Source organism: Struthio camelus, chromosome Z (assembly GCF_040807025.1).
Source record: "Struthio camelus isolate bStrCam1 chromosome Z, bStrCam1.hap1, whole genome shotgun sequence".
In the NCBI taxonomy this organism is placed as follows: Eukaryota; Metazoa; Chordata; class Aves; order Struthioniformes; family Struthionidae; genus Struthio; species Struthio camelus.
In genome coordinates this window covers 63649741-63672516 of record NC_090982.1, presented here as the reverse complement: position 1 = coordinate 63672516, position 22776 = coordinate 63649741, and the positions used below count along the sequence as shown (strand labels likewise).

At 37.1% G+C, this 22776-nt stretch overlaps 1 protein-coding gene across 4 annotated transcripts in view; it reads left to right on the top strand.

Annotated features, from left to right (window-relative positions):
- The window catches only part of LOC104152994 (homer scaffold protein 1), a 120660-nt gene that overhangs the window by 37888 nt on the left and 59996 nt on the right, over positions 1–22776 (top strand). For all 4 annotated transcript variants that reach the window (XM_068927905.1, XM_068927906.1, XM_068927904.1 and 1 more), the window contains 2 exons: positions 14720–14876; positions 22303–22434. In XM_068927905.1, coding sequence (XP_068784006.1) covers positions 22333–22434 — 102 coding nt within the window. In that variant the 5' untranslated portion in view covers positions 14720–14876; positions 22303–22332. The remainder of the gene's footprint in view (positions 1–14719; positions 14877–22302; positions 22435–22776) is intronic.

Below are 22776 nucleotides of genomic sequence, written 5' to 3'. Positions count from 1 at the left end.
GTATTGAAGGCTTTTGTAGGGACCTGTTCTCTAACAGCTGTGACTTGCTTGCTTTTATCGTTTGGGGATTTGGGAATTAATGTGAGCTTAGAGCTAAGCTCCCAGGAAAAGGAAAAAATCTGCTATTTCCCCAGTAGTTCTGACAAACTACTGCATTTGTGTAGCGTGAAAAGAAGTTTGAACAGTTCTCCTCTGCTCCTCAGTAACATCCTTAAATCCAGATGTTCAAATCTAGATTTGAAGAAAACTGCTACTTTTGAGTGCTAAAAGATGAATATTGTAATCTTCAAATCACTTGCATGGATTCAACCCTTACAGATAGGACCCAAGTCTAGACCTTGTAAAGGATACTTGAATTTTATAAAACAGAAGGTATCTGAACAATTCTGCAACTTTAGGAAACTATTTATGTAGCAGGAATCTGAAACATAGGTTTGATTTGATATCCTGTATGGCTCTAGACAAGTCCTAATGAGTCTGTCTAATCCCTAAACGTTTCTGACTCAGTTATCCCCTGACTTGTATATGAGACTCTTTTCAAATTCCTCATGAAGAAAATGGATGGTGTTTACCTAGTTATTAAAATAGTCTGCTGTCTCCACCTTATACAGAACATCATGCCAGCTTCCTCACTGTAGAGGAAGAAATACTGGGAGGGATAGAATGATGATTTCAGGCTGTAGGTAAGTAAACTTTTCTGAAAAAACAGATCGTTGAATGATACTTCATATAAGTTTTGCTGCAAAGTAGTTGTCTCTTTGCTCCTATTAAGAATTTGATTAGAGCACAGAGTTTATGATTAACACTGGTAGATAGAATCATTAAGTCGAATATCTTTTGCATTTGAAAACATAGCTAATATTCTATGAGAAGCTTTTATTGAACAAGAATTATTCCTAAACAGAATGCGTGTGGCATAATAGCTATTAATCTTCTTAGCTGAAAATTGATAATCATGCTGATCTGCTTATGTCACCTGAAATCTTAATAAAGACAATTTAAAAAAAAAAGAAAAAAAAGACTAAATTCTGATGTTAGATACCTTTGAGTTTATAAAGTAATGCACGCATATAGCAGAGGTTTGGCAGATTGGTGATCACATGATAAAACTTCACACAGAGCAGATTAAATAATAATTAAAACTGATGCTTCAAAATCTAGCTGGCAAATATGAAACTTTGTTCTAAACAATTATCTTACATGTATGCTGCTTATCTTCCTAAAGAACTGTTCATCTTCACTTGCTTGTAAACATTGAGATTTGTTTGCAATTAAGTATGGTGCTACTACTCACTGTTCTAGTAAACGTTCTGTTTACTAGTTTAAGCAGTTGTATAGCTTAGTGTATATATAGTCTTTCTAAACATAAAACCTATTAGAGAGGAGGAAATACCAGTTTGTTACCTGGACTTGTAATTGGTGTTTTAATTAGCTGCTTTGGGATTTAAACATGTGAGCACTGAAGACTGACATATTAAGTAAGACTACCAGATGTTTTGCATACATGAGTAAATATTTTTGAAATAGAGCTTTCTTTAAACCTGACCTTGCTATGGAAAGCATTCTGCAAGTAGCTAGTAAACCCTGCTTATTTCTGGCCACTTTTATTTCAAGCATATAGCAAGAGTAGGACTTTATCTTGTGTTTAATATCTATTCAGATATTTATGCAAAGGAGTAGGGGAGGGAAGTGTTTTTCTTTCTTGGCTCCTATATAGTTTTGAGTGTTTTGAGCCCTACCAGTTCATTCAGGTGCCATGTAAGGAAAGTAGTTCCTGTTCATAAAAAGAGGCAATACTTAGTGAAATAACTAACTAGCTCTTAACAAGGAAGTTGCTGGTCTCTGATCAGACACTTTTCTTAACTGTAGTAGCAAATATTTATTGCCTGAATACTGCCTGAATTAAATTGTTTTGTTAAGTATAGGTCTTAAGGTAGATAATTTTAATCACCTATGGATATTGATAAGAAAATTCCAGTTTTGTTTGTCACACAAGCAGCTGAGTTGGGCCTTCTGCACATACTGTCTGGTGTGCATTATGTTGGTCGGTTTGGCAAAATGCTAGGCAGTGTCCTGAAACCTGATTTTTGTCCTGCAATTACACTTCCAGTAACAGTAAAGTAACTTGCATGTGGGTAAAGTCCTGATACCTACTGGATAACCTGGGGTTAGAACTACAGACATGGTAGGTGACTTTTCTGAAGTATGAACTATGCCTTAAAGTATCTTTTGCAAACGAGGTGATAACTACTTACAGTACAGCTAACACATGATACTGTTTATCTTTACTGGTCTCCACTGGTGCAATCAAAGCAAGAGGTTGAGCAACCACTGAATAAGTGTTTCTTTACATTGATCAGTCAGCAGTACCCAAGGGTAGTACTGATATAGCTGGTGTACTCGCAGCATGCTCCAAGGATTGTTCTTCTTCCCTCTGTCATATTGATCAGTGAGGCAGTCCAGTCCAGGCATGACTACACCTTTCCAGCAGTTAGGACCCATCCCCATGGCACAATAGCTGGCATAATCTCTTAGTTGACGTTTACTGCATGGGCCTGTATACCTATGCCCGTTTCAGCCTCTGTAGCAGGCTGTGCAGGGCATCGTTTGCTCCATGCAGTGTGTGGTCTAATGTGGTCTACTAGTGTATTTTAAAAACAGTGCGTCCTATATGCTGGCTGTGACAGAGTCTTGCCGTTACTTTGGTAAGTGAAGTGACAGAGCAAGGCATGTTGTTGAGAACACAAGATTCAGAGCTGTCCTAGGGCAGTGCCTTTAGTGATTTGATGAGCAAACTGCTCCGGAGGCCTGTCAGGGGTGAGATCTGAGTGTCCTGCCATAGAAGGAGTCTCAGAGCCTATTTGGCATCCATGTGGTGTGAACAATCAAGGAAACAGAGATCTGTTACTTCCAGTAATGGCTCAATACAGATGCAGCTACTGCTTCCTAAATTCTGTAGTGCTTAGTAGGCTGTAAGTTATCAAAAGGGAGAGACTTGCTGGCGAGGTAATAGCATACTCAAAGTGAATTAAAGAGGGTTTATAGTTCTTGCAGTGCTCAGTGGAATGATTCAAATTGATTTGTTAGTTATGAATATAACATTAATTTGTTTACATTTTTAGGAATTTAATTCAATTCCTTGATACAAATTAAATAAACTGGTTTTCATCTTGTGGTGTGGACCATTGATTCTTTTTGAAACTTAGCATGCTGCTGTAGCAGTCTGGAGGGAAACGTGAGTGTTTTGAAAATCAGTTGATGGTGATAGTGATGAAATGAAAGTTTATTCAGTCTGGTTAATTTTTCTTGCTCTATATGTGAGTTCTAATACTTTCAGTAGTGTTGGTGAAAGTGTAACTTCTACTTTGAGATATCTGTAGTCAAAGTGCAGGTTGTGGTAGTGAGTTCAATGTGTGTATTTCTGAGTGTTAAGTGTAACATCTTTCAGAACTCATTGGTAACATTTAGCATTCCCTAATGTTAAATAAGGGTTTGTGGGTTTTTTAAGCTAGAAATGAAAGGAATGGCAAGTGCCAAGCCTGCTAGAATAAACAGATTTTTCACATAGAATGTATATAAAAATTAGTAATTTGGAGATGAAGAGAAAGGCGAAATGGACTACTTGATGTGGTGAGAAGTGATAAGAAGGTTTGATCGTTTCTGTATGAAGATGTACAAGGAAGCAAATGGAAGGTTAAAGCTGATAAGAGGGTAATGAAAGGAAACTGGTGAGAAGCAATGCAAGTGTGATTTGCTAAAAACCTTGATGTCAAGGGAGGAAAAATTTTGATACCAAAAATGCAATAGAGACAAATTCCAGGTGACTCATAATAAACAGGGAACATGTATTTTTGTTTGTTTTTCTACTGTGAACAAATTGCTGAGAAATCTATTGTTTGCTGCAGTAACTAAATTTTGTCAAAGTACTTAACTAATGCTAATCCTAGTTTTGCTTGAATATTTTTCTCTCTAACACAAAGATGATCTGAAAAAATGTCAGTTAAGTTTAACTTTATCTAAGAATGCTCATTTTTGAAGTACTATTACTATTTACCCAGTAATTGCTGATTATCTCAGTTGACACAATTAATTAATTTATTCTGTGATCTTATCCTTCTATTCCTTTTTTTATTCCAAAAATCCTCACCTGTCTCTTCATTGCCAAATACGCCATCTTTGTCTCTGTTGCCACATACCTATGAAATACAGCTGTCAGAACAAAAGTTTTTGTCATAGGCAATGATGAGATGTGATAGAGTGCACAAAATCACATTTAATGTCAACTAAGAAAATATTGCATTTACATTGTATATTGAACTAGTCAGTGTTTTATGAACTTAAGCTAATGTAAGATTACCACTATGTAATTTCAGTGCTTTGCATGACTGAATGCTTTGCTTCCAGCATGTCCCAGTGCAAATCCTCTATTCTTGGTTCCTTCTTCCTACAGTGACACCAGTCAGTGGTACCATCATGAAGGATTTCATGATGGTAACTGAATTGATCTAACCAAACTTGAGAACAGCGTGTTGATTTTTGGAAAGCGTTATGCTTTCATGTCAGGAAAAAGCAGTGTTTTTCAATCTGTCAGTTGTTTGAATGTGCTAATGTGGGTGGCTCTTCTACCGCTGCTGTCTTATGACCCTTATAGCTCGCCGAACGATATGATTAACATCAAAAAGTCTTTGTGTGCTTGCAGTGTGCTGTTCCTTCCCATCTGTGGCTCAGTGACAACGTCAAAGTCGCCCCATCTCGTTTGGCTGAATTCTCACCTTGTCCAGTCGGCATCCATTGGTCCAGTTGCTCATTTGGCAGGGGCAGCAACTTCTCATACACTGGAAATAGTTTTGTGAAGGAAATCAGTGAACTTTAGATGTTGGGGAGTCCATGAACTAATTTTAGGCTGTTTGTGCAATGTGACAAGGAAAATGTACCTGATTGCAATAGACATGTGTTCTGGAAATTGCAGTAAACCAAAAATCTTGTCTTGGTGGAACCTTGCTCCTCCTCTGGGTCCCTGGGAGGGAAAGCTCTGCTTGTGCCTACTTTTTTTACCTGCTCATAAAGCAGAGCACAGTTTTGGCTCACCAGCAGCTTTTCTGGATCTCAGGGCAGCTTTGTGCTCTTATTCTGGAGAAAACAGTGCTTGTTCTGCTGTTAACAGTTTTTTTTTTTTCTTTTTTCTTTTTTTCCATTTCTTACAACTATAGCTTCTGAAGGCTGCAGTTACTGTCCCTGTGTCTGCTGAAGACTGTAGATATTGTGGGCTCCTGGGGTGGATTCTCTGGGTTTTAAAGATCATCAGTTTGATTGCTGAAACTCAAGTTATTCAACGAGAGGAAATATCTTTTTGAATTCAAGAGAACTGTTGGGAGAGGGGAGCAAATGTAACATTCATTGTATTACTGTGTGTTTAAATTGCTGTGCGAAGTAACAATGGAAGTTCAAGCTTAACAGTTAAGCTGCTTTGTTCTCCATTAAAATATTTGCATGAACGGTGTAAGAACAATCTGATTGATAAACAGGGCCATTGCATGGGAGATTTTAGATGTAGATTGCAAAGGAAAGACTGCCTCTGTACAGAGATAATCAAAGAGGGATTTAAAAAAGCCTGGTTATCGATTGCTTTTGGACCTTTCTAAACTTTCTTCGTGACAGATATGAATGGCATTATTTCTTCCCTTCCTACACTGTGCTCTTTAGGATTCATTCCTCTCGTTTGTCTTTGTTGCAAGTCTACTGTGTGGAAAAGCAACTTGTCAGAATGGAGGGAAACAACTATTTCAGACCATTGCCTGCCTGTTTCTTATTTCAAACGCAGCTTAGAGTGGCTTACTGTATGTAAGGGCTACTGCAGGAATATTAACCTTAAACTAGTTTAAGAAATGTCTCATTAGTGTCTGTCCTTCTAGGGTTCTGAGTTCATGGAATATATTCTGACGTTACATTCTGTTCTTTCCTGTGTACTTCTGATTAACACTTTTAGTGACTAAATGTGAAAAATAACATATTAAACTTAATTGTGTAGTCACAGAGATAGGACTCATCTTTTGACTTCCTTGGCAAGAATTTTTGGCCAGAGCAAAATCCAGGGATATAATACAACCTTGGATCAATTTTTGCTATCATGATTACTTAATTTATGGTGAAAATACTACCCCGAAATACATCCTAATATATTTTAGCTGGCCTTTAAGTAATTAAAAGCTGAATAACTCTTTCCAAACTTGTAATTTAAGAACAAATTTAAGGTAAAAGGTAGTTCAGAGATACCTTTGTCCACTTACTTGCACACTTAGGAACCTTGAAAAATTTTGAAGAGATGCTTGTACCCCTGGAATAACTTAATAGACTGAAGTGAAAAGAATGAAACTAAAGTGGAGTGCTTGTTCGTGTTGATGCCCTTGCTATTCTCATCTGACTTGTAAAGCTCTCACTTGGTTCATGATGTGAAAGTGATCTTTTGACGTTTGGGTGGAAGGTCACAACATAAAATCTTGGAGATACGGAACTTCATGCAGTCATTAGTGAAACTTTCATAGTCAGTGATAAATTCTTGGTGTGACTTTTTTCTAGAAACGGTTCTGCTGGATCGTCTTCCCACTTGAACAGCACAGGATAGCAGGGGGCAATGGAGAAGAGGCATTTCTTCTAGTTTGGACCTTTCAAAAAATACCAGAATTATAGAAGTGAAAGCAACTCTGATGTTTACCTATTTTTCTTCCTTTTTCTATTATGTTAGCAGTATACCTTACATATCCTAGAGATACTTTTTTTTTTTTTTTTAATACTCTCTAGGCCGTGAAGTTGGTAAATCCACATTAACTGGCATTACACCAAAGAAACTAAAAGTTTTTTTTCTTCCTTTTTTCCTTGCTGTAGAATATAAGCTTTGATTTTTTTATCTAGATCTATTTTATTCAGAATATAGTCATTTACTTCTTATCTGGAAAATATACTTCAGTGTATATTGCCAGAATTTCAAGGGCCTACTGGAGGCTGTACTTCTTAAACCTAAGTAGACATGCCTTTATAGTCTTGGGAGCCCCAGCAAACAGCAGTGCTAGGCTACAAGCTGTTCCGTACAGTTAAGAGTATAACTTGTGGCTGAGGTTTAGAATGGAAGAACAAACAACTATTGAGATGCCACCTAGACAGTAGAATGAAATGCTTGAGTTACAGGTGTCGTAACAACTTGCATCAAAGTAACGTTGGATTTTATTGCTGGATGCTGTAGAGTCTGTCCTTTTTCCTCCTCCAAAGAATGTGCATACTCGCAAAATCAAACTACTTTCAGTTTTTGCTTTCTATGAGTTGTGAGAAAGCAAAACACAAGTCTTTGCTGTTGATCTGGAGATTAAGCATATCTAGTAATACCCACCTGATTCCAGTATATCAAGGATGAATTTGGTCCATTGCTTGTTTGAAGGAATATCAGTGGAACATTGCCGTTCAGATTGTCATTTTATTCTGAGAAATAGTAATACTAGATTCAGTTAAAACTTCTCTACTGTTACTTCAAACTTGCTTGGGGAATTAAAAAGAAATGCTCTTGAAAACATCTGTTGCACACAGTGAAGTTAACACTGACCTACTGAAGTCACTTATTCCATCAGTTTCATAAATTTCAAATTAACCTGTCAAAGTCTCTTTCACCTAATGTTAGGCACCTCAAGAGGAGATGAGACAAAAGACAGCTCTTGGCTTCTCGGTATTTTTGCATCTTCTGTGACTGGTGATGGGGGGGGGGGGGGAAGGGGGCAGTGAGGAGGTTGCTCCTCCTACAACATATTCAAGGCAAATCTTTTTCCTTGGTGTGGCTCAAAGTATGCTAGCAGATAACTTTGTTTTGAATTGTGTGTGCATTTTATTTAGTGCTTTAAGAAATCTGAGATAATTCCCAGTACTACTTTTGTGTCAATGTAAGCAGGTGTTTAACATACTTTGTGGGAAATATCTTTGAGAGAGATACATATACACACATACATTATATACATACATACACATATAAACATTATTCAGAGTGTGTGAAAAAGTGTGACGTTGAGGTCATGAAAGTGAGTAGGACAAAGAGTATCAGAGAATAATACTAAGGAGACAGCTGTCTATGGGACTCCTGTCCCTGCTTTTTGTAGGGTTTCACAGTCAGATACCTTAAGAGAAGTTTTGGGGAAATAGGTGGGAAAGGCGTATTTTCTAAGAGGGAGGGAGCCAAGGAAGAGGCAGTTGGGTCAAATGAATGACTTGCAATGAGACAAGAAGATAAGTCTGCGGCAAAGATCAAAGCCAAATGACTTGGGGCCTGGGCTAAGACTCACTCCATTCTCCTGTGCCTGGGCTTGCAGGCATGTGCAATATTCTCTCCTTCCATCACTACAATAAAATTACTGTGCTTGGCTTCTCTTGTCCTGTGTTGAAAGTGGGAAACTAGGCATTGATTTGTCCTGTGCTTTGCAAATCTGCTAACTTCCCTGCTGTTAATGTTAAATTTGCAAGATTGTGATGTCTGTGCTGTGCTCCAGTTAATTTAAAATCTCTGCTGTGGAAGAAGCTCTTCATTATTCTAAATTTTACCAGTAGCTGCTACCCTTCACTGATCTCTTCTTCTGCCTGAGCTTTCCATTCATAAGAGTGAGTTTAAGTGAGCTTTCTCATTGTTCTTCCTAATCTTGATTTTTTTTTTTTTTTTTTAAACATGAGCCTTATTTTCCCTAGGTATGGTAATCGTAGCTCTTGCAATTTTATGATGGTAAATTGTATATGCTGTCTGCAGTCATCTTACAGTGCATGCTTGAAGGATACCCTTCTGACTTTCTTCTCTCCCTTCCCTTTCTGAAATGTCTAATGTATGGGCTCCTCAAGCATTCAACTGAGATTGGCACACATACAGTACATAATTTTTCTACCAAATGGACTATTTTATAGGATTACATGCTTGAAAAGGTGCCATCCACATCACTGTATGTGCCAAAACTTTATCAGAAAGGATCACATGCCAAAAATCTTTCCTGCCCTGCTTTTTGAAGTTACGGGCTTTCCTGACATGTCTCCTGTGTCATGCAAAGCTTTATTTGTTAATGCATACAGTCATGAGTAGACGCTTTCTCTGCTGATGAAAGTCAGACATCACTGACTTCATTGGAGTTCCATCTACTCATAGGTATCAAATTTAATGTAGCTTGTGTAAAACTGTATTCTTTGCACCTAGTTGTATACATATAAGTCTTGAATATATTTCTTAACTCATAATAAGATGTTGTGAGTTCTTTTTTAAGAACTTGGAGTTTCTTCTGAGGTATGTAAATATAGTGCATCTGTTCCCTGTTCTGCCTGAATAACTCTCAAATTTCAACCAGTTTTTATAGGGACGTTGGCATGTCAAAGATAATAGATTTCTGAGAGTTTTGTGAAAATGAAGAGCTGGGTCAAAAAGGCTTTATTAGTGGGCTTGTTGAGAGAATGAGAACTCAACTCCTGTTAGTCACAGAAGAATCTGTTGGGTTGGATACTCTGACCCAAGGGCCAGGAAGGATTCGGGTGCAAGTGCCCTTTTGTTGCATGCTGGAGATTCAACCATGAGATACAAATTGGTCTAAAACCAAGCTCTACTAATTCTGCTATTTGTACAAATACTTTAAAAATCCTTGGTAAAGAAGAGGGAGAGGGGTTGCCATCATCACTAGCAACTTCTTCTGAGTAAACAGAGCATGGAACCATATAATATGCTGTCTCTTTAGGATGAAACAAAATGATGTAAGTGTAAAATTGGGTGAATATGAAGTTGACTGTTAGATTTCCACTGGAATGGGTAGCACAGTTTTTCTGTTATATCTTTATTCTCTCTTTTTGTTTCCTCTTCTACAGACCCGTCTGCCTCTATTAATCCCTATGTTTGGATTGTTTTTCTGACATTGATTCTTAATTATCCATGTGATAATTTAAGGTCAGCATAGCCAAAACCAAATGCATAATTGCCTGCCTTAACTAGAAATAATACCACTGCTTTGGAGTCTTCTTCTGCAAGATATTTTTCAGGGACTTTCATATGAACTGAAGCACCCATCACAGTATCATTCCCAATAGTAGACAAGAATAACCCTTCTAACTTTAGCAATAACTTATAGCATGTTGTGATGTCCCATGCACTGGACTAAAGCTACTAAGTTAATTTAAAATCTGAAAACAGCTGTAACTCAAAGTTCATTTAACATTAGTATCATCATTAGACAGTTTAGTTGGCCTGACTAAGAGGGGAGTCCAGCACTGCTTTTGCTCATTTACATTCCCTTTAATATCAGAAGCTTTTTCATCAATTCAGTAGAAGGTTTAACCTTATGTTGTAAAGTTACGTGACGTCTAAGGTTATTTAGTATTTTCAAAGTCTGATATGTAACTACTTAGCATTGTAATTATTTCAAACCTTGCTATGTATTAGTACCATTCTTTGAAACTTGCTTGTTTATATGTAAGACTAGAGAGAATGAGGAGAGGAAGAATGGAAGACAGAGCATAGAACATACTTGCAGTGTGGGCAAAGGCAGAAAGGAAGGAATAAAGTTTACAGGCTGGGGAGAGAAATAGGATTAAAAAAACCATTCTGTTACAGGTTTGAACCTTTCCTTCATAAAAATATACAATACTGAGCATCAAATTGTCTATTGTAGGCTTTTAAAAATAAATAAGTGATAAAGTATAAAGTGTATAGGCTACAATTTACACTTGGAAAAGCAAAGTGTTAGAGCTGACTAAAGCTGATCAAGCCAGCAAGCCTGGCAGCTGTCTTGTGGTTGATCAGCAAGGTCTTGTTTGGTGATGATCCATAACAAAACCTTAATTTCATAGAAATGAAAATAGGAACAGACCACTAAATCTTTTTTTTTTTGTATTCCTGTATTTTTTTTGCCATTAAGTAGTGCACAATATCTTATTTCAAGCCTAAACACTTCAACTGGTCAAAACTTTAGCTCCTGGAAAATTAATGTTGTAGAAGTTCATAACTTCTTTGGAGTGGACTTTTTGTTTTAACAATAACTAAGACAATGGGATTCCAACCATGAGAGGTTGTAGATACTATAGCAACAAAAATAATAACTTAGAAGTCATGGTAAACAACAGTGCAGGAAAAGAAGTAAGAGGAGGAAGGAGATCTGGCTGAGAATTGTAGTTTTTATCTCTAGCCTTGGCAAGATGTGGATGTACCAGGCACATCAAAGAATGATACCTTTTTTTAAAGTAAACATTAATCATGGATTAGCAAGGAAAGTTGTTTCTAACTTTCTGTGTTAACTTAAGCTTCTTTTGTGAAAACTTTAATTAGTCTCAGATAAGGGTAAAAGAACCCTGTGATACTTATATTCATTAGTCTGCATTTTTTTTGGAAGTGGTGTGTTGAAGCGTCAAAATGAAACTAGGCTTTTATCCTAAGCCTAGCCTGGGACTGTTCACATATCAATGAATGATAGGAAAATACTGATGATTGTACCTGCTGTGTGTCATGCTTACCATCTTCCTTTAGTCCTCACAGGACCACTGAAGTCCAGGCATTGCACCAACTACTCATTTTTACTCTATATTTGGCCATTATACTGCTGAAGAATTAAGTGAATTTAGAACAGCATATTAGCCTTAATTTTCTGCTATACTTTAGCAGATATTTGTAATAGCCAAATTGTGTTACTGTGTAAATCTATTAGTTTCTTTTTAATTTTTAAATATCAAGATATTTCCAGAAAAATGGATGACTTCTCTTTGTAATTGGTGATTAGTTCTTTTCTTAGTTCTTATTGCTATCTTTTAATGAGTATTAAATGCTTCTTCATAGTAGTGAAAGAATGCTGAGAGGGAAAGGTAAGGTTCTGGCAGGTTTTTTACAGGATTGTTTTTCTTATTGAAAACGTCTTCCTCACATCCATATCGGCAAGAATATTAAATATGTATACATATGTATATGTAAATATATAAAAATATGCGTGTCTGAACGCTTACCAAGGGAAAATGGAAACTCTTTTCCCATTTAATATAACTAATACGATTTCAACTGTGTTAATTTCAACTGAATTGAGGTGGTTCTGGATTAGGAGGGCAGTGGTGCGGTGTCGTACATGGATGATGGAAGAGCAAAAAGCCTCAGAATGAAGGTTGATTAGCTGAAGCTGTAAATCTTGTGTTTGTTTTATATACTAGCTTCTGTTTGTATCTGAATGTTTTAGTAAATCTAAAATGTAGGTAGCTTTGTAGTGTGTTGCCGTAGACAAGTATAGGTGATCCAATTTTACAGTAGCTCTGGAGGTCTTTAATGCAAGTCAGTGACTGATTCTATAATGAACTTCATCCTATGGACATAGCAGGTGCAACTTCCACTTGTTTGAAGAAATAATTGGTATAAGTGTTCATCATCAAATGTCAAAACCTATTTCATATTGTTGTACCATAGAGGATATCTGAAGTTTAGCATCCTTGTAGGAAAAAGCTCCTGATTAACCCTGTAAATAGGCACAATCATGATTTATCCGACTACGGAGGGGACTGTGCTTTTTGCCACAGACTGTAGACAGCTTCTCATTAGCAAACCTGTAGTTTCAATTAGACCTGAAAACACTTGAGCTTGGTTTATTGAAAGCAGTAAAAACAGTGCAAGTAAGCTTTATTAATGCTGTTCTATACCTAACTGCAAAGCACTACGTTTTCTCTTTGAGAACTGCTGTTGAGCAATCAGCAGGCATATGTAGGCCATCCAGCTAAACAAATTGAGGATGCTTAGCGAGGACTAGGGAAGATCTTTGTATTGGAAGCACAGAAGAGCAGCAACTCCGGATCGAACGATTGAACTTTTACTGATTTAACTTTAGTTACCTATTTTTGGTCTACTTTTTACATACTAAAATTCTGGCCTGTGGTGTGTTGAAAGTCTCAGTTGTATGATATCCTGTACTGTGATAGAATTGAATAGAAGTTTGGGTCAAATGCGTATTTATTAACTACATATGTAAAATTTGGATTCATCTCTTTTTTTGTCTTTTTAATCAATGTAGTCAGGGCCTTTATTTTCCTCTCCCAATGTCAGTCTTCATCCAAACAATTGTCAGGCTTCTAAAAATTTTGTTCTGATGGGCTCTTAAACTTTCCAGTGTTACAGAATTGCTTGCACTGTGGTAATATGCATTACATTACATTTGGATATGCTTAACTGAGAGGTAAATGGAACATGTTTATATCTAATATTGAGGACAGGAACTAAGTATGATTGAAATAAGTGTAGAGACTCAGAAGAGCGATAAGAATTAGTGTAAAGATTATGTTAGACAAAAGAGCTGTAAGAGTCACCTGAGCATAATTTTTTGCAAACGTGGAAGAGATTGGGATCAAGAAAATGCTTACCCAACTTCACATAGCTTGGTGATTCAGAGGGAGAACATGAGCTGGTACTGAGGGCACTGTGACATTTGTATGCAGGACTAGCATGTATATTGATCACCCTCGCCCTCCTTCCTTTTCCTTCAGCTTTCACTGGAACAGCGTTATTCTATATCTGTCCTATTGCTCCTCCTAACACCCAACATAGAAGAACACTGTATCTTCTGGCAGGTGGGCTTCAAGGAGCATTAGCTCCCAGTTCAATAATATTCTGCCTCTGAAAGCAGCTGGTCCTGGCTCTTCTTGCTGCCAAGTAGTAGAGATGATTCTGTGAGTTCGCATATACCCCTTTGAAATGAGGCCAAGTTGAAACCTTTTGACTAGGAACATTGAAAATCATAAACTTTTCTTTTACTTACATTTTGGGCAGAAAAATATGTTAAAAACTATTTGTTAACTTTAACTGAAATAGAAGGGCAAGGGCAAAGGATATGTTTCTTCAGATCCTTGAAAAGGGAGAAAGCAAAATAGTTCAAAAACCTGCACTTAACCCATCTTAAAATTCTGGGGGTTGATAAGACTTGGGGATTTGACAGTAATGTTTCCTGAAGCATGCACCATACTCTTTGCCAGTAAAGTGTAGCTTAATTAATTAATTTAAACTTACAACCATCTTAGTGATATTAAATACTATTAGATGTATAGTAGTGCATAGAAATCTTCCTTGTGATCATGGGGAAAAAATAAGTTGTAAATTCTAAAGTACTATATTTTACCTTACATAACTTGATTCCTTAAGTAGTTAACTTTGAACCAGGTAGGTTATACATATTTAGAGTCTTTCTATGAAAACATTCAGGTGTGAATCTTCTGACCCTAATGAATGTCAGTTTTAGCATAATTATATGGAATCAGCCAGTTTAGTTTCAGATTGTGATCTAAGATTGATTTGCATACTCTGAATATTAAAAAGTTTTAAAGAAAATAAGGTTTTGAAGACGCATGCATTCTGCAATGTAATCAGTTGAAGTTTCATGTGTGTTAACAATAGTCAGTTTAAAGGAGCTGACAGAGGGTGGGGGCTGAGGAGGTAATGGATCAGTGCTGAATCTATGTTTAGAGATGTCTGTCGTTATTTGACTCTACAGCTGGGCACTAATTTTTTGCTTTAGAAGGCTTGCACTTTGCTTGCATATTTATATTAATGCAGTTTATCTGCTGTATGCAGCAGCACATAATGTTCTTGGGAAGAATATTTCGTGCAAAGTGAAGTGTGTACATCCCAAGAAGCACAACTGACAGATCACGTGTGCGCAACCATATTACATCCAAATCAGATTCATCACTTTACTTTCTTCCCCTTCAGGGAACAACCCATCTTCAGCACCCGAGCTCATGTCTTCCAGATTGACCCAAACACTAAGAAGAACTGGGTTCCCACCAGCAAGCATGCTGTTACTGTGTCCTACTTCTATGACAGCACAAGAAATGTCTACAGGATAATCAGTTTGGATGGCTCAAAGGTAAGTTCTGTTTCAGAGAACTTGCTTCCTGATTGATTTTTTGTTACTATTTTCCAGTCTGATGTCCTTCATGCATCTTCTCAGATGCTTTTGTGAGTGTCTATCTGAGAAAGAGATCACTTTATAAGATGTTTAAGTGTTCCCTGGAAAATGCTGTTTTCCATGCATTCATGTTTACTCTTACTGAACTTTAGTGATGGCCTGTTACTTTGATAAAAAGACATTCCCTGTGAGGAGTGCTAAAAATTACAAGTAGAGTTGCAAGAATCTCTGTTCATCTTTGTTTTTGATTATTGGTTTCAGCATTTTGAAGGACATTTGTTCAATGCCAATAATCACTTAGTAAATCCTGCTTTGTTATGTAATCTTCCAGTTTTTTCCTGTAGAGTGTGATGATTCCTTCCTAATAAAGCTCTCCATGGCAAGCTTTTATCAAAACTCAGTTTGAGGGTGGAGGTTGTTTTAGTCTTTAAAGTGGGTACAAAAACTAGCTGAACAAACAACATTTCAGAAATCTCTGAAATAAGGGCGTTAAAGGTATTCAAAGCATACTCAAAAGCTCTAATCCTTTCAGAAGTTTTTTTTACTTACAACTCCTGGAGATGCATCAATTCATGATGGTTGGAACTGAAATGCTCTGTTAGAGCATAGCAGTATTCACAGAGATTTCTTGGCTATTTACTGAAAGCTGAAAAGCATTTTTTTTTAAATATTCAGAATATTTTAAACAATGAAGGAAAAACTCTAGCATATAGATTTATGTAGGAATCTTCTGTCAGAGATCGCTATATGGTGATACTTCAGGTGATTTGAGACTCTGGTATCAAAACATAACAAAATTTTTCTGCCAGATTTAACTCTGACTTTTTGTTTCTTTCCTTCCCAGCCTTCCTTCAAATGGCTTTTGGTTCTGCCAAATAATTAAAATGCCTTTTGTGTGCCTGTTTATAAAAGACTTCAGGATTGAGACAAGATGCTCTATGAAATCAAGGATAGTAATTGTAATCTGTAGTACTAAAATTGGTTTGCACAGTTCACAAAATCCTTATTCCGATATCCACCAATTTTTTTTCTGCCTTTGTCTAAAGCTGCAACTCCTTCAAAGTGGTTGCTGAGTTGTGTTGTTAAGCAGTTGTTATCTGCTTATTTGTTCTTTGTCTACTGCAGCATTTCTTTTGCATTTATCGCACTACTGGCAGTTTATGAAGACAATGCAATCTCTCTCCTATTTCCTCTCTCTGATTGCTACAACTTTGATACATAATATTTTGGAAGAAAACAGTATCTAGCTGAGATTTAGGACCTCAATCGTGATTAAGGTCCACTGTTTTAGGTGTCATTACACTGCTCTGAGGTATACATAAGTGAAGTGCTAGGGCACCTCAGTGCTAGGGAAGAGTTTTAGCAGACTTTCAGCATAACTCTCAGAGAATTTTTTTTGCACCATCTTTAACAACTCTGTGCATATCAAATGTTGTGTGTATGAAGGGCTAAATATAAATATAAAGCATTCTTAAGTTCAGAACGCATCCAAATCATCTCTGTGGTATACAGTTGGCAGTCAATAACACTACTGGCATCTGAGCCTGCAATGCCTTGTAGTGTCCATTGGTGAGACAGTGGTGTTAAATTTTCAAAGGAGAAAAGGCTATGCAATTTAATTCCCCAGTTTTGAGTTTTGAAATGGAACTGAAGAAAGACTTTTTTTTAACAAATTTTGTCTTGAAAATGTCTCAAATTTACATGTTGCCACCTGCCAAAAAATGTGTCAAGCCATATTTATTGTTTTGCAATTCTCATGTGCCTGCCTCAGTGGCAATAGATGTATGATCCAACTATGTTTTATTGAAATCCTCAATGATGGTGGGGTTTACTGCACCCTCTGGGTTTCTACCTTGGAGAGAATGAAGTGCACTTGGCTGCTCGTTTACTACTGCTCAGGTGCTGAGCAGTACAGTCAGTGATGGCAACTCAAGCGTATGTCTATTATATAGACTGTAGTAATGCATGTTTGAGAGAGAAATACTTGAGATTATAATCACATTTTTATCCCCTACTTTGCCTCCTGTTTAGGTGCTTCCTCTTTCTTCAGGGTGCATGATAGAGCATTAAGAGAACTTTCCTAGCTTACTTTGTGCAGCCCTGGAAGAGAATAAGGAGGCCTTACATAATCCTTCCTCTGCAGGAAGCTGAGTGTTATGAATCAAAGTACAAAGATCTTCTATGAGAGCTGTTCTCCATGTCAATTTCTAAACAAATTTGTTTTTCTGACTTGGTAACTGGAAAAGTTTTAGTTTGGTTACATTCAGAAAATATCTTGAAGCTACATAGTTTTGGTCCTGGTTTGAACACAAGCTACATGTGATTTCTTTTTTTTAACTTCTGTAATGATTGTCTCTGAGCATCAATAAATCTTTCTTCTTGGAAAAAAAAAAAAAAAAAAAAGAAACTTTTAAGACGTGATCTTCGCTCTTCTCTGAAGGATGCTACCATACATTGCAGATTGCGACCTGAATTTGCTTGTGGAAGTCTTTGGTGTGTTTTGTGAGAGGGCTTTTTTTTGTTTGTATGTTTTTCCTTATTCATGAGCCAGATTCAGGTGAGGCAGGTCATACTGCATCATGTATGCAGCAAAGTAAAAGGTTTATATTCTTCCACCTGACTGAGGTTGATTTGCTCCTATAAAAACAAGTTCTCCTTATTCTTTCTATAGCCTCAAGAATTAAATATACTATATTATTATAGATTTAAATATATTATATTATTGTATAATACAGTATAAATATAAAATATTAACTGATTGAGGCAGCAGCCAAACATAAAGCCTTGTCCTTCTCAAAACTGTATAAATTCCATCAATCTTAATTACCTATTGATGTTTATGTAAAAGAGAGCATAGCTGGTCAGGGCCATTGGACTAGTAGTTATTCTTGTGAATGCTGGCAATGCAGATAAATTTAACTGTCCTTGCATGGATCTTTGAGGAATAATTCCAAAGAGGAGTAGTATTATTTTTTCCTACATAGGATATGGGCTTTTTAAACCTATTCACTGTGATCCTGCCTCTGTGTGATGTTGTTCTCTGACGCTACGGTCTCCTCTTAAAATTCCTCATGCAAGAAGTGCATCCATCTAAGAAGTGCATCTTTCTCCTCTAACTTAACTACAGAACACGTTCTAGGATCATAAGATGTTCAGTGTATGGGCCATATTTTATAATCATATAGGGTATCTTGATCCCTGTGGCCCATGTCAGGGAAATCCTGATGTAAAAGAATAATTTCATGTTACTTGAGGCTGGTTTCTATAACCTCTTGAGTAAACATCTTTTATGCAACCTTTTTCTCATACCATTCTAGGAATTTTCTCTCCCCATTCTAGGAGGGCTGAAAAATAAAATCTCTTATGTAACACAACATGAGAACATTGAGCGGTTATTGCTAAGGTTTTCGGTTCTCATTAATTATATAGTCATTTCATATCTTCTTGGAAAAAAGTATCTTAGTGTGTCTTTCTCCTGTGTAATGGAAGAGCCCCCCTTATTTCTCCACTAGCATTGTAGACAGACATTAAGATTATTCCCATAGTCCCTCTCTTTTCTCCATTCAATCTCTGGCAGCCTCTGAGGAAAGAAAGAAGATGCTCCTGGACTATTAGTTAACTCTCTGATAACATTATCACAAATGCAATACTGGAAAAAATACAAGAATTTGTGCTCATCTAAAACAAAAAAAGATTGTAGAAAAGAGTGGTTTTCCAGTCTGTAGGCTCTCTGAGCTGCATGCATGATTTGTAAGCCAAAAGTCACCAATGAGTGTTACTGCAATAGAAAATCTTTACATTTTAACAACTGTGTAAAATAAACTAGTCACACATTAAAGACCTTTAAACCTAGGTCTTTCATGATTTTTTTCCTTTGAAGTAGTTCAAAGATAGTGTGTGTTTTAATATTTTCATCATCTTTAGTACAAGATAAAATCATATTCAACTACTACTGCATATCTTTCAGCTACTGGTTGTGCAGTCAGTCAAAAGAGCAGCTTAAATATGTGCCCTATTTTCTCATAGCTAAACTCATTTGAAAGGAAAACATGAAAGCTATTTTATTATTCCAACCAAATTTAGAGATGATAAAATCAGTTTTCTTCAAAAGCTAAATGTCTGCCTGTCAGATTGACTCTGTTCTGTTTTTAAGATATCCTTGCACATTTGTACTAACAAGATTCTTAAAAGTTGATGAAATATCTGACACTTCTTATACTGGTGACTCAACAGTGAAATCTCCTTGCGTAGAGGAGAGCAGTTAAAACAGTATCTGTATGAGTAGACAATACAGATCGAATTATAAATTCTAATTTAAAAAATTTAAGCTGAAGATACGAGTTTCAAAAACTAGTATTTTCAACTAGTTATTTTCAACTAGTATTTCAAAAACTAGTAGCTGACACTAGTATAGAGCATACCTCTTAGCATTGCACTGTATTGCATAAATAATTCAATGCATAAGAGATCTAGCATACTAATGCTTTTAATTTAGAGAGAGCTGAAGGTCTTGATTTCATTAAATATGCTCATTTTGTAAGGAAGAATTCTTTTTTGTATCAATGGAATATGAATGTAATCTTCACAGTGAGAAGCTTCTATCTCTGGAGTAATACTTTCCATGGGAGTGGAGCCTCCTTATTTTTCTCTGCAGGAAAATAAAGGGCAGGGTGACAGCAGCAGCCCTTTCTCAGTGCAATTACTTTTTTAAAATGTTTTTGTCCTACCAAAAGCAAGGAGGCAATCTAGCAGTTGCTGTAACCCAACCTAAATGCAGACTGCTGTCAAAACGGATAGCTCTTTCTGGCCTAGGCAGCCACTTCCTGGGTTCTCTTCTGCAGCCAGCCACATGGTCACTGGTACAGTGACCAGCTGAAAACTGGTTGGTTTCTCCAAGGTTTTCTTCTGGGTTTATCTGCAAGCAGATAAGCCACCGTCACTGCAGTAGACTGTAAACCTCCAGGCTTTAAACCTGCCTGTTGCACAGTTATAAGTCCTTGTCCTCAAAGTCGTCTTCTGAGGAAGGTTACATCTGTGACAAATACCTGAAGTCCCAAATCTGTGGCATTAGTTAGATTAATCAAGCAATGGCTGGAACTAGTGCCTAAGCGAGCAAGCAACATTGTAGAGCTGTGAGGAAGACAGTTTTCTATGCTATGCCCGGGATAGTTCATTCCAAACATGTTAATTTTGGCAGCTTCCACGGTGAGAGATAGATAGACAGTAGTGATCACTTCTATTTAAAAAGCATTAGGTGAACTTGCACTGTTCTGTTTTGGGCTTCCATCAGATTATTTCAAAAGGAGGGCTTCTAGCACTGATAGTGCATTAGAGGACAAGAAGCATATAAGAAAAATGGAGCTGCAGCACACTACCTTTCCAAGAGAATTGTTCATCTCCACTGTCTCATGTGTTCTCTTCTGTTGTATGCAGCCTTGACAGCCCTTTCCTATTAGGTTAGTAGGATGCCATAGTACAAATTCCAGAGATAATCTGTACTAAGTAATGCGAAGCTTTGTGGACACTTAATGCTGGAGATGGTTCTCCAGTCTCTATTAATGCAGCAAATCATACCCTTTACCTGTTGAGATGTGTTTATTCAAACGTAAGTTTTCAGGCATTCCAAAATTCTGCAGGAATTGCTCACAATAGTAGCTCAAACTTGCATTTTGAGGCAAAAGTGATCAAAGAGAATCACCTGTTTGATATCCTGAGTTCAGTCCAGATTTGCTTTTCCAATTGAATGAGAGCATAACGGAGCTGGCAAAGCCACTGTAGAAGACACCAGTTTTGTTAAATTCCCCTGTGCTGCATTGCCTATTTGCCTCTCTACATGTTGCAATACTCTGTGTTCTTCTGAGCTTTCCTGCAATACTCCTCTCTCCCACCTCAACTGAGAATCAGCGTATACACATTGGAAGCTATTTGTGAGCTTAATTGGCTCCTTAGCTGTAAATTTTTCAGGCTTGCCCAGTAGCATTCAGACAAAAAATTGATGTTGATGGTAGCCATGCTCCAGGGCTACACAAATATCAGCAGAAGCAAAGGGTGCTGATTAAACTCCATAGTTGCCCATTTTCATGTCCATCCAGAAGGCTATTTCACCCAAGTATTGTAGGCTGGACTTGGCTTCTAGAAGATCTCGAGCTTGGGAGAGCAGTACTTGGTCTCTATGAAGCTGAAGTTTCTCACTGCTACCATCCTGAGAAAAGGCTGTTATTCTCTACACATCAGTCCAGTTTCTCCCCTCAAAAAGAAAAATTTCTTTATCTGCAACAGAGAAGTTGATTTGGACCGTGTGCATTTCTGTTGCTGTCGTAGGATTCCTCAGTAATCACTGACTTTGAACTGTGATGGGGTAAGGGGGGGTCTGTGGTTTCATGGAATCAGGACAAGGCACGTGCACACTGATATTCAAAAGGTTCCTAACTCTGTAGTCTGAGATAGTTGCAGTGGACTTTGACCTACTAGAAGGATATTGACAATAATGTTTGAAGTACTGTAAATGGCACATAAGAAAGATGTAATCAACAGGTTTTTAGTTAACTGGAACCCATTGGTATCATTATAAGACTTCATCCTGACATACTTTAACTGGACAGTTTCACATCACAGATTTAGGATATGTTAGATAAACTTTAATGTGCTGGAAATCCTGGTAAAACTCCATGAAAATCCGTGGTAAGTCTTTAGCTGGGTTCAACAGAACCAGGATATCGTGCAATAGTCATATTTTTTGTTTTCATTAGCAGAAGTATATGACAAGATGTACTAGCGTTCTATACATATCGCAAGCTACAGGAGAAAAATGTGTTCCAAGTATAGTTGTTCTTCAGTAGTTGATGTATGACCCTGTTTTGTAATCATGAATGTGCATATATAAAGGAAAAAGAGATTCTTGCAATACAGAAACTTAAAAAGTAGTTATGCTTCTTGTTTTACTGCAAGACTGCTGTTTTTTCAATGAGCATGCCATATACAACAGTGGGGAATGCAACAAATTTACAGTGTAGCTTGAGAGGCATTGTCTTAGGGGACAAAGACAGACACTTGTGAGGCAAAAAAGATTTTGCTAGTTTTTCTCATCTTATTAGCCTATGTGGATGCTTTGATAGACTTTTTTAGACTTGCTAACTATTAAATTACTGCTTGCAATTGCAAACAGGTGGTCCACCCAGCTTTTGCTGCTGTTCCAGAACGTGTGCCAGTATACGCTCTCATAATTTTAGCTGTGACTGGATTAGAAGACAGCTGTTCCCTAGGTGCCAGTTTGTGGCTCATTCACTGTGCAGAAGTACTTGTCTGTAATTTTCAGTTATGAGTAGTCTTTAAAAAAAAAAAAAAAACACACACACATTTCTTTACAACTGTTACTTTTTTTCAGGCAATAATAAATAGCACTATCACCCCCAACATGACATTTACTAAAACATCCCAGAAATTTGGCCAGTGGGCAGACAGCAGGGCGAATACAGTCTATGGCTTGGGATTTTCATCTGAACATCATCTTTCAAAAGTAAGTATGACTAATGAAAACTTTTGGGGCCATCAAGTGGCCTAAGCATGTTTGATTACTGCTGGTTGTATCTTGGCTCAGTGTTCACTACTGTTGTGTTATTCACAAATGTTCTGTATCCAGTCTTACAAGGTAAAAAGACAGGGCAAGTAATGGTGGCCGTAAGGTTTTAGCACTCAGGTACCTACGTGGTTGTGTGTGTTGGATGTGCTTGCTTTTTTTTTTTTTTTTTTTTTTCCTTGAGTCATTGAGGGAGGTTTAAGCTATTGCAGTGCATGATGTTTATGCCTTCTCTGATTATTAATTTATTAAGTTTCTCTTTTGTAAAGTTGTTCTTCCATA